This window comes from Equus quagga, chromosome 11 (assembly GCF_021613505.1).
Source record: "Equus quagga isolate Etosha38 chromosome 11, UCLA_HA_Equagga_1.0, whole genome shotgun sequence".
Lineage (NCBI taxonomy): Eukaryota > Metazoa > Chordata > Mammalia > Perissodactyla > Equidae > Equus > Equus quagga.
In genome coordinates this window covers 93,797,153-93,809,544 of record NC_060277.1, presented here as the reverse complement: position 1 = coordinate 93,809,544, position 12,392 = coordinate 93,797,153, and the positions used below count along the sequence as shown (strand labels likewise).

Sequence of the window (12,392 nt, the reverse complement as noted above, 5' to 3'; positions counted from 1 at the left end):
CACTGAAAACCAATCAAAGGCATTTCCTATTCATAAAAGCATTCTAAACAGCCATGCATTAGAGCAGTTTTGACAAAGTTTGAGAACAGAAAATGTCTTACACTTAGATCAAGACGGCTAATTTTCCCAGTTAAATATGGGACTTACCTATCCATGTCATCATCTCCCGGTAATAAGGGTGGGAGGGGCAGAGGAGGCAACGTTGAAGTTTTTAAGTGTGGAATAGCAGCTGTTAAAGATACTTGAGTCTTCACAGAAACCTGTACAGGGGGCTGAGAATTTGCCTGAGAGGACACAGCAGATGTCCTTGGGTGAGAAGAAGGGGGCAAAGTTGAACTACTAGAAGCAAGAACCTGACTAAATGCTGGCTGGGGAGGAGGCAGAGGTGGTTGCTGTGGAATAGCTGGTAGTGGTGGCAAAGGTGGCAAAGGGGGTGTCTGAGGTGGAGGGGTAGTAGTTGGTAAAGGAGGTGGAGGAGAAATAACTGTGGGGAGAGGTGGAGGGGTCTCCTTTTCTGATGTCTCTGTCTCTTTTGGAGTAACAATCTCCTCTTTCAATGCTACGAGTTTAGAGTCTCTTATTCCCTGTGCTTTCGAATCTTTAAGAACAGGATGCTTCTCAGAGTTCTCATCCAACTTTACTTTCCCTGTATCTAAAGAATTTTTGACCTCTGTGTTTAGATGTGTTACATTCACCGGTTCAGTATCTGGGGCAGATTTTTCCACTTTTACACCTCTGGGTAACTTTTTAGATTCCAAGCCTGAATCCTTAGACTCTACTGAACTGTTCTCTTTTCTAGGCAAAAATGTAGGTGAACCCTTGGATTCCTTTCCATCCATTTTTGCTGCTGCAGCAGCAGCTGCTCTTTCCTTCTTTTTCCTACTGAGTTCAGCTCCCAAGCTGGAGTTCAATGGAAGCCTGACAGGTGAGATACTGGAATGTCGACTGCGTGACCCGGATCTCTTCTTTTTACTATGAGAAGATGAGTGTCTTGAATATGCGGGACTTCTACTTCTAGACTTCATAGATTTCCTACTGGAAAAAGAAAAAAGCAGTTTAAAATGGATAGGCTACAGCAATATGGAGGAAAATAGATCAATTACACAACCTATGAAGAACTATAACTTAAAAAACCCACTTTGAGTAATTTAGTAATCTTAAAAATAAATTAGGTGCCATTAAATAACAATAATAATAATGCATCAATATTGCTTCATTAATTATAACAAATGTTCCATACCAATATAAGATGTTAATAATAGGGGAAACCGGGTGCAAGGACATATAAGAACTCTTTGTACTATCTTCACAATTATTCTGTAAATCTAAACTGTTCTAAAACATAAAGTTTATTTAAAAAATAGATTAGAAGGAACTAAATCCTGCATGACAATATATTTCAATCATATAACATTAACAATTATTCACTATTTATTCAACTGAAGAAAGATGGATAGATATTTCTTCCCCACATTGGAAAATATCCATATTCACAATGATTACTTTTTAAATTTTGGTTTAAATCTCTAATAAAGTGAAAACATGATAAAAAATCATAGTTTACACTAAAGGTGGGTTATGTCAATCAGGAAGTTAAAAGTAACTAGCATGCTTCACTAAAACCTAACTTTTTTAATTAGGAAAAGATTTTGTTTCTTGTATCCGCAGTTTATAATTAAGTTGTGCCTATACTAAACAAACCCCCAACATTTACAAGAGTTAAGACTTACAAAATATATAAACTGGAGAAACAGTCTTACTAAAATAATTTATTAGACGTTCTCAAAACTATGACGGCTTCTGGTACTTTCAAATATAAAATGATTTCCAATCAGCTATTTAGGGACTCATAAAGCAAGGTATTATTGTCTGTTCAACTTATTTTATTAAGGAAGCAGATTGGGAAGTAAAACCTGGGATGCAGATTATTCTAAATTGAAACCCAACCCTCATTAATTCTTTTTGCTCTTTAATAAAGCCTAACACGCTCAGGCCTCAATGTGAAGGCGGAAAAAAAATTAGCACTAAAAATGTGACTGGACAAAACATAATTTGCCCAGTAGTCTAAAACAAATTGTTCCCATTCCAGATCTTCAATCTCTCTCTTTATCTTCGATCATTAGTAAGACTGACATAAATCAAAATGTTTCGAAACAAATAGCATATACGTGTAGGGGAAACAATACACATGATGTTAGCCATTGTTTTCTTATACCTATACAGCTTTTTGGAAGTTTGCTCCAAAAAGTTAGTTAAAATACAGTCATTATTGGAATCAAATTACTCAAAATAACGATAACAACATAAACATGAACATGAGGATACAAAATATTGAAAGTAGTTAAGTGGATTTACCAAATATCCACTTACCCTCAAGAAAACTAATACTTCTCTTGTAAATAACTGGCTGAAACAAGAGGTTTTCTCTGATTGAATTATAGCTGGGGTAAAACTAATATCTCTATCCTAGGAAAAACTTCTAAAAAACCAAACACTAAGTAATGTCAAAGACCATGCTCTACAAACCATTGTTTCTTTAATATTTCGGCATGACTAAATCTTCCTAAGAAACTCTGCTACAGACCCTTCAACTTCTGAACAAAAGCCTACTGTTAATAGGACATTTGGATGGCCATACACTTATGGCATTTTTAGTAACACATATGCTGTATTTGAGGTCCAGATCCACTCTTCAAGGAAAAACAGGTGGGGGAGAAGGGACAACAAATAGATAAAGGCAGGCAATGATAAAAAATTTGTCTTTAAAAAACAAATGTTATCTTTCCCCTGAATTGTTAGGTTCCACCCACTGGAAAAGAAATTGCTATTAATCACTACTAATTTGCTGGGTGCAAAGATCTTGCATTTCTGCCAAAGCATTTTCAGTCTTTTAAAACAACATTGCTTAATTGTGACTGTGTCTCCCAAGGAAAAAACACAGAGAATACCATAGAAGGGATCTGTATGTTCCTCTACTCTCACTCTATGAAATTAGCATGCTTACTGTTTGGAATTCCAATCAATGAAGAAAATATGCAATGCACATATACAAACATATAATGCTCTCTTGTAAGCCAAATAAAATGTGCATGTGACTCTGGGACCATTACATAGTGTTTATATTTGCGTCCCATACTATCATACTATGTCTCCAGTTCTTTCTTTCTTTCTTTTTACCACACTGCACTAGTTCCAATGAAGTGAGTAGAGGAATAGAGAACTTGAGATATAATCCAAAAGGATCATTGCAAAGCAGTAGTTCTTACTGAAATTCGTGGTAGTGTTTTAGCCTCAACATACTTCTTTATTCCCAAACTCCACAACAATAAAAATTCTCAGAAGAGCTTTAATGAAACTACTCCCTCAAGAAAACAAATAGCCTGAGAATATTTCTTAGGCTTCCTTAAAAAACCAAGCAACTTTCCAAATGGTACTCTTAAAACTCATCCATTTTACTATATGTAAATTTTACAAACCCTCACTCCTCCAAAAAAAAAAAAAGTGAGCTCTAGCTAACGGTATACATGCTAAAGCCTTTATCAGTGAAGTAAACTGATGTGCACAACTTACTTTGAGATGAATCAAAAGATGGATTGATAGAAAGATGGATAGATATGATAAAACATATAGCAAATATTAATCATAGACTCTAGCTGGTATATATATGGATCCTCATTATAATTCTTTCAATTTTTCTGTGTGAAAAATTGTGTAAAAATGGGGGGGAGACTAAGGAACTTCAGACCCTGACAGCTAGGAACCCTGCAGCTTGATGAATTCAAACTAGTTTATGAATAATTATAACCTTAAGTCAGCAAAATTACTCATAGTGACATATAAAAGACGTCCATGGATTTTTTTCAAATTAGCATTTCTCTACTAGTGTTCAGCAACATTCTCCTCACTCATGGACAGAATTTACTGAGTGGCTCCAAGTAGCAGGCACTGTGCTATGCACTTCATATTTACTAATTTAATCCTCACAACTCTAGAAGTAGGTAGTTATCGTTCCGATTGTACACACGAAGAAACTAAGGCACAGAGAAATTAAATTATTTGCCAAAGGCCACAAAATAAGATTAAGATTCCACTCAGGTATAACTCCAAAGCCCAGGTTCTGTTTTTTTCGGACAAAAGTTGAGTCCATAAAGAAGGAAGTACATCTCATCATCTAGAAACAAGAATACGGTTTTCCATAGATAATTCACTCCAACAAATAAATTTCAAACTAACATGGCTTTCTCACAAAAATATCATGGTGAAAGCACTATTATCATGTTTTTAGAGAAAGATTTTGAAAACTGCCAGTGGTCGCAGGGTAGGTCAATGGCAGTGCTGTAAAGGAAGTCAAATTATCCTTGGAAGCAATTTCTGCTAGTCTATCTCATCAAAAGGAAAAAGGACTAATCAGCGGAATTTCCACTAGAAACATCAGTTAAAAGAGAGGAGTTATCAAAACATCGTCATTTAGGAAACAAACTTACAGGTTTGGAGACTCAGTGGACAGCACAAATGATCGATGGCCTAGGCAAATAGCCTCAAGATAACACAAATGAAAATAGGTAATTTCTTACATCTCCAGTCAGATCCAATGACGTCTAAAGCACTAATACCAAGGTGATTTTTAAAAATTTAAGACAAAGCAACAGAAAATAGCTAGATAAGCTCTGGGAACCAGTATCAACTCTATGTACTCAACAGGCAGAAGCCCATGACTTTTCACACACAGGAACTCACAAGCGAAGATCCCACCACTGGAAGTACCTACCTTTAGTAATTTTAGCCATGTGAACTCTCCGCTTCTCAAAATCTGGGTTAAGAGACCAGATTCACCTACTTGAATGACTAGCCGTCAGCAAAGTGTTCTAGTCAATGATGAACACTGGGGTCTTCAACAAAATGTTAACATGACCAGTTGCTAGTTCCTCATAACCCACCCTAAGTGAAGAAAGGAGTGTTAGCCAAACAGCTCACCTGGGGAGCGGGCTCCGACTCAGAGACCGTTTGCTCATGAAAGGGCTGCTGGAGCGCCTTCGACCGTAGGGACTGGGGGATCTCCCGCTGTACGAGCCGCTCCTTTCATAGCTGGACGAACGTCTCCGGCTGTAAGGACTCACAGACCTCTGTCGCCTACCGTAGGGACTGGGGGACCGGGTGCTGGACTGGTACGCCGAAGGCTCCTTGTAAGGTGGGCTGATGGACTGCCTCCTTGAGGTACTTCCAGGACTCTTCTTGTAGGAGTCATAATTGCTAGAGGTGTGAGATCTCGGGGGACTAAGGTCGTAATCTTGGCCATAAGACGCTCCTGAGGGGCTATCATCTTGCTTGGGGCTGTCAGACCATTTCCGGTGGGGGCTCCTGGACCTCCGTTTGGGGCTGTCCACTGTTTTGTAACTTTTGGGTGTTTCCCTTTTCCGATGACTTTTACTCCGGTCTTTGTGCCCAGACTTCAGCTCCCGTTCTTTCCGGGTCTTCTCCTTATGGAGTTTGGAGGACCTCGACTCCTTGTTGCTGCTGCTTTTGGACAGCTGTGCCTTCCCGTGGTCATCATTCTCCTCATTTGAACGCTTCGAACTGCCTGAGATCCGGTCCTTCAGCGATCCCGACTTGCTGGAGACTTCCTGGTTTTTTTCTTTTTCTGTCTGTTTAGTTTTTAGTAAGTCCCGGGAACGTCTGTGCTGGTGGTGACGATGTTTGTGCAGGCGGTCACTCCGATCAGTTCCACGACGTTCATCATTCTCCCTCCTGTCTAGTTTGAAGGCCATGTCGTCAGAGAAGGTATCTGAATCAGAGCTGATGTCGTCATATTCCACCAAAGGTTTGATAACTGTACCCAAAGGTGCTGCTTCGGCGGTCACCAACCCCATGTCTTTGGAGTGCTTGGACTTATGCCGCTTGTGCTTCGACACCAAGCGGTGACGCTCTCTGCTGTTGGAGCTGCCACCTCCCGATGACGGCTGCAAAGTTCCAGAAGCTCCTCCAGTCCCGTCCTTCTTGCCCCCATGTCTCTCTGGATTGGGCATTCCCTTTCCCCTGGCCTCAAAAAGGGGAAAAAGTTCCCCAGCACTACAAAAAGTAACCCCCACCCTCCCCCCCAACCCCTACCCCACGCCTACCAAAGCGCCCCTAGAAGGGGGTGGGGAGGGAAGGGACGGTAGCCCAGGCTCCTCCTCCCTCCCGACTCCTCAGCACCCTCCTACATGAGGTGGGGGGTGAAGGAGCCGGGGAAGAAATGAGAGTTCCTCAGCAGTGGAGTTGCGAGACAACGGGTAGCTGCTCAAGTCTGTTTCCCCTCCTCCCCCGGCCGAGCCAATCCTCAGGCCCGGGAGCCGGGGAGGTCGAGGAAGTAAGAAGCCGACGGCCCGGGGCTGCGGGGCCGACTCCGGCTCTGGGGCCCTGTGAGGACTGCGCGGGCCCTTCCCCTACCCGGTAGCCCGGCTCGGGGCGGCTTCCTGTCGCTGGGGTCCCGCGGCCTAGATGCCTCACGCCCCCTTTGTCCCTCGCTCCTGAGGGAGCCCCTTTTCTTGCCTCTGCCTCACCTCAGTACCTCACACACTCACTCGCTCCCTCACACAGACTCACAGTCACACACTAGGTTAAACCGAAACGGCACTTGGAAGAGGGGGGGGAGGGGGCAATCCCAGGAAATATCGCGAGAATCCGTTGGGCTCTCGCGGTATTTCGTGCTTCCCTTTCACCTCTCGCCACTGTTGGTCAAAGAACGCGAGAGCAGGTCCTGAGTAAGAAACGCGGTCCACCAGATTCTCGCGATAAGCTCCCCGCTCCCTATTTGAGCAAAGCTTTATTGAAACGGAGCCAGCAGGGTGTTTTTTTTTCAAACTTTATTGATAATTCATTGAACAAATACTCCGGGTTCCGGCGCAAACTAATTTTTGCATACTTTTAACAACTCTTTTAACTACTAGAATGAAAATATTGTTAACAGGAAAAGGCAACTGTGGGGACATTTCAACCCAAGTCCCTAAGTATTAACAATGCTTTCCACTTATAAAGTGTGTACTACGTGCAGTATCTCTAATTCTCGTACTACCCTGCAAAACACAATATCCTCATCCCTATTTTACAGATTAGGAAACCCAGACTCAGAGAAGTTAAACAGTTTAGGGTAACAAAGCCAGTCTAGCAAGTACCAAGGATAAGATTCAAATTCATGTCTGACACTAAAGTACAAGCTCTATCATTGTGTGGCACCGCCTCTGTCCACACTGCTTAAAATCTAAGAACTTGAAAGCTCATAACTTCTTGGGATCATCTACGGCTCTTCTGGAATCATTTAGCCTTCTATCTTCGCACAAAAGATTACAATTATGAACAAAAAAAGCATAATATTCTTGAATAAGAAAATATAGTATCTTACACTGCCGCTCCTTTTTTACTTTTCAAAACTCCTTTGCACACATTAACTCATTCCATCTTCACAGCAACCCTCTGAAACAGGGTTAAGTGAGAAAAGAAACTAAGGCACAGAGAAGTTAAGTCACTTGTCCAAGCTTCTTCATTCTTTTCTTCAACTCATTTATCTGTGAGACTCTAAGGCCCTTCCCTGTGTAATAGGGCCCAATCAGGACCCTCAAGTAGGATATAGACAATATAGTCATACCACAAGATAAAAGATGATAAATGTCATAAGAATGATACAGAGAACTGTGCAGGTTGAAAGCAGTTTGGGAGTGTTAAGAAGAAGCTTTATATAAGTAGGGCATTTGATTGGGGCCAGGAAAAGTAGATAGGATTTGTATAGGCAAAGAAGGGGAGATCAGCCAGTAAATTAGGAGCTTGATACATTCTAAACAGAAGAATCTGCTCTCAAAATCATTCCCTGAAAATGTTGTTACTTTTGGTCACACGGGTACCAAAAAAAGTTTTTTACCTAAATGTTTGAGTCCATAAATTTTTTTTTTAAATTACTGTTTAATTTATTTTGTCCAGTTTTCTACTTGGAAGGTCAACTATACCTTTATCAGTTAAACATAAGTTGCAGTAATTTATTTTTATTGTATTTGTTTATTTTTATTTTTGTGAGGAAGATTGGCCCTGAGCTAACATCTGTTGCCAATCTTTCTCTTTTTGCTTGAGGAAGATTGTAGCTGAGCTAACATCTGTGGCAATCTTCCTCTCTTTTATGTGGGACACTGCCACAGCATGGCTTGATGAGCAGTGCTAGCTCTGCACCCAGGATCTGAACCTGTGAACCCCAGGTGCAGAAGTGGAGGGTGTGAACCTAACCACTATGCAACCGGGCTGGCCCCATTGAGTCCACAAATCTTGATTAAAAATAAAAACAACCACATTTTTCATGACAACTTTTTAATGGTCTATTGAAGTAAAATTAATGCTGTCAAGAAACAAGAAAAAAAGAATAAAGTACTGGAACTCAGGTGTGGTAACTCCTCACTGATTGCTGCAAGAGGGTCTGGATATAAAGGTGTCCACCCTTGTCTGACATGATAGCAGATGGCATGAGTTTAATGGGTCAGTTAGATGAAGTGACTGGCTCATCTTATTAAACACTGGCATGAGGTCATCAAAATTACTCTGATTTTTTCTGTCTTTTAAATGAGATCAAGTTTTTGACTGGATGCACCCATACCCACAGTAAAATGGAAAAGTGGGAACGGCGGAAGGAATTATGGTGATGTGTCAAATAAAATCTTGAGGAATAAAATTCATCATCCAAATTAAACAGCAGCAATAGAAACTTCCTTAATTATCTGTTTGTTGCCTGTTGAAGCAGAGTAGAGACCCCTAATGAGTAAATGAATGAAGGTTTTTACTGAATTTTTGTCTTATGTTTCTATAGCACTTTTCAATTTTCCACAGAACCCTTTCAAGCCTGTCGATAAATATCAGTTGAACAAATAAATAACCTGGTGAGGTGGCCAGAATGGGGATTATTAAATGCATCTATTAAAAGCTGAAACTGAGACTCAGAAGGAGTAGGAGCACGTTCACACTAAGTGTAGCAAGTGCCAGGGACAGGGACAGCTCGCTCTTTAATCCTGAACCAGTACTCTTTCTAGTGCACTACACTTTCTCTTTTCAGTGGAGAAAACTCTACTCTAACGTCAATTATTTGTCAACAGACCTGGAAAAAATTCTATTCCAGGAAATCTCAGATTGTGTCCAAATTTTTAAATACAAAATCTACTGTAAGCTGCATGGATTGGTCCAACAACTAATGAAAATAGTGCTTTCGTAAAATAAAGGTTGCTTCACTCTACAGAAAAACTTTGAACTCAGAAATTCCAGGACTGTGCCATTTGCTTTATTTGCATGACCTCCCAGGGCAAGGAGTCAGGGCAACAGTGTGAACCCCAAGGTGATCAGTCAGGTGATGACTTTACTTTTTCTGTAAATCCCCCAAAGCAGGCCAGAAAGATTCTCTTGAGGCTGTACGCAAGAGGAAATATTTAACTAAAGTTACAATAACTTCACCCCGCCTCAGACTAATTTGTTAGTTTAGATTTTAAAGAGTCTTCTGAAGTCTCCCTCAAAGATCAGTCCCTTAAAATTTGCCCATTGTCTCCTTCTTGCCATATAGGAAGATTGTTCCTGTGTGGGCCTTGAATGCTTTTCTTGCTTAAATGACACATCTCTCCTTTTTTTTTTTTTTTTTTTTTTGAGGAAGATTAGCCCCGAGCTAATATCTGCTGCCGATCCTCCTCTTTTTGCTGAGGGAGACTGGCCCTGAGCTAACATCCATGCCCATCTTCCTCTACTTTACATGTGGGATGCCTACCACAGCATGGCTTGCCAAGCGGTGCCATGTCCACACCCGGGATCCGAACCAGTGAACACCAGGCTGCTCAAGCAGAATGCAAACTTAACTGCTGCGCCACTGGGCCAGCCCCAATATCTCTCCTATCTTTACTTCTAGAGTACAAATTTTTCAACGATGCCATTCTGCATTTTCAGATGAGAAATTCTAACTTCTCATTCTATTCTGTGACCAAAATTTGGTAAAGTTTACTCTATTTTCAAGCTTTATAAGGTTTAAAATTTCTAGCTACACTTAGAACAGACATTATTATTTATTTGTACAGAGAGTTTCCATGAGGAAGTGTAGCTGTGTATCTAACATTGATATTTTTGGCATAATAATAAATTTTTAAAAAATTTTTGAGTACCTGTGATGAGAGTAACCATCATATTTTTCAGAACTCTAAATCAGGCAAGCCCATCAAGGGCTAGGGCTGTGTTTTCATGTTTATATTACCAGCTCCTAACATACAAGAATTAGGACTCCATAGATGCTTGCTGAATGAAGAGCACTTTGTTTAACAACAGTGAAGGCAATAGCATTTAAAATATGAACTATCTTTGAAAATTCTCACTTGGATACATGCTCTCTATACTTGATCAATTTTAAGCTTGCTAGATTTATATTATATAATATGTGGAACATATTTTTATACTAAGAAATAATCATTGATTATCAGAAATTCAAATTTAACTGAGAGTTCCGTATTTTATCTGGCAACCCTATCAATTTATCCCAACAATATGCACTGAGTCTCTGACATGTGTCAGGAGCTGGGCTAGGCAATGTCACTGGACAGCAGTGAAAGAAACAGACGCAGTGCAGCCCTCCTGAAGTTGACATTCTAACAGGGAAGACAAGCATTAAACCAATCATCACGCACTTAATTAATTTTGATAGTCAAAGTGCTATTAAAGAAACACTAAGAGAGGATCTGATCAAGTCAGGGGTTAGAGAAGGCTTGCTTCTCTAGTTAGAGGAGGCTTGCTTCTCTAGTTAGAGGAGGCTTGCTTCTCTAGTTAGAGGAAGAGACATTTAAATTGGGATCTAAATAAGAGGGCCTTAATGAGGTGATGAGAGGCGGGTTGGGGAGAGCTTCCCAGGAGTTAAGAAGGCCTGTTCAAGGACCTTGGGAGAGGAAAGAGTGCAAGAATTTTCTGCACAGGAGAGAAGGCCAGTGTGGCTGGGGATTGGCAATGGGAGAAGAGCTGGGTCTAGCAAGGCTTTGCAGGCCCAGTAAGATTTGCCCACTAAGCCCAGGTACAGTGCTAGGTAGTGGGAATTCAGAAACAAGCAGCAATTCCTGCCCCAAGAAACTCACTACCTAGTGACTCAAGGGAGTGAGGATAAGAGGACTAGACAAGAAATAAAATTTGAATTCTACTTTCAAGGAGCATGGTTATAGATTATCTTTGTGGCAATAAAAACATGGTCCCAGGGGCTGGCCCCGTGGCCAAGTGGTTAAGTTCGCGCGCTCTGCCGCAGGCGGCCCAGTGTTTCGTTGGTTCGAATCCTGGGCGCGGACATGGCACTGCTCATCAAACCACGCTGAGGCAGCACCCCACATGCCACAACTAGAAGGACCCACAACGAAGAATATATAACTATGTACCGGGGGGCTTTGGGGAGAAAAAGGAAAAATAAAATCTTTAAAAAAAAAAAAAAAGGTCCCAGACATTTCCAAAGATTTGTTCTTATTAAATTTACACTGATGTGCCTGCTCACCTGAACTACAGTTATCTGCAGGAATGGCTTTGAAGGATGTTTGAATAGCATTTTTGAAATGTGAGGAAAGTCTGAAACTAGAGAGCCAGCAGAAATCCACTCCTTAGAATCCTTGCTGCAAACTACGTAAAATCCAACTTTTCAGCAGTTATTTTCAAGGAAGTATATGGTAAAAAAAAATTTTTTAAAGTAGTTTTTATTATGTTAACATCTTTCACCTAATGCAAGCACTGTTGTATTCTAGCCTGGTTCTTCAGTTCTATTGGCCATGAACTTCTCAGCATTACTCCAAATTTCTCTTTGCGAGGATTTACTTATACGAGAGATATGACTACACATCCTTTGTGACCTGTAGAGTACGAGCTAACCTGCTTGTTTTCACTACGATTACAAAAAAGGGACACAATCAATTGTTAACACCTTTGGAACCCTAAATATAATTAATAGAATCGGATGCTCTGCTGCAAACAATTTACCTTAATCCAAAACCTCCCAGATCTTCAAAAATATTGGAATTGCTTAAGAAATGTGTCTGAAACTTAAAAAGAAAATTAGCAAAGAGGAATTAAGCGTACCGGGCTGGCTTGGAAAGTGGTGTTACAGATAGCCAGTATCTTTTTTACGGTATAATTATTCCATCTAGTATCTCAAGAAAGCGTATTATCTTCAGTAAAATATTCCCGATATCAATATTCTTCGAAAAGCTAGTTTTTCAGTAAAGAGTCAGGTATTTTAATTTGCGACCTGCTTAAATTCCAAAACGAAAACGCCAGGTCTCGCAGATGAGCCGAAGGCCACCCGGTAACAACCTCCAAACCTAGCAGCAAGAGTCAGAGACAAACGAGAGGGAAGACTGGATTGGAATAATCTCGCGAGAAGCACCGTA

General features: G+C 40.7%; 1 protein-coding gene across 15 annotated transcripts in view; it reads right to left on the bottom strand.

Annotated features, from left to right (window-relative positions):
- CDK12 (cyclin dependent kinase 12) overlaps window positions 1-6,601 on the bottom strand; it is a 70,597-nt gene extending 63,996 nt beyond the window's left edge. For 14 of the 15 annotated variants that reach the window (XM_046674702.1, XM_046674704.1, XM_046674700.1 and 11 more), the window contains exons 1-2: window positions 4,975-6,601; window positions 148-1,035 (exon numbers count right to left, since the gene is read on the bottom strand). In XM_046674702.1, the coding sequence (XP_046530658.1) occupies window positions 148-1,035; window positions 4,975-6,023 (1,937 nt within the window). In that variant the 5' untranslated portion in view covers window positions 6,024-6,601. The remainder of the gene's footprint in view (window positions 1-147; window positions 1,036-4,974) is intronic. The other variant, XM_046674698.1, reaches the window with a different exon arrangement.
- Between the last annotated feature and the right edge of the window lie 5,791 nt (window positions 6,602-12,392).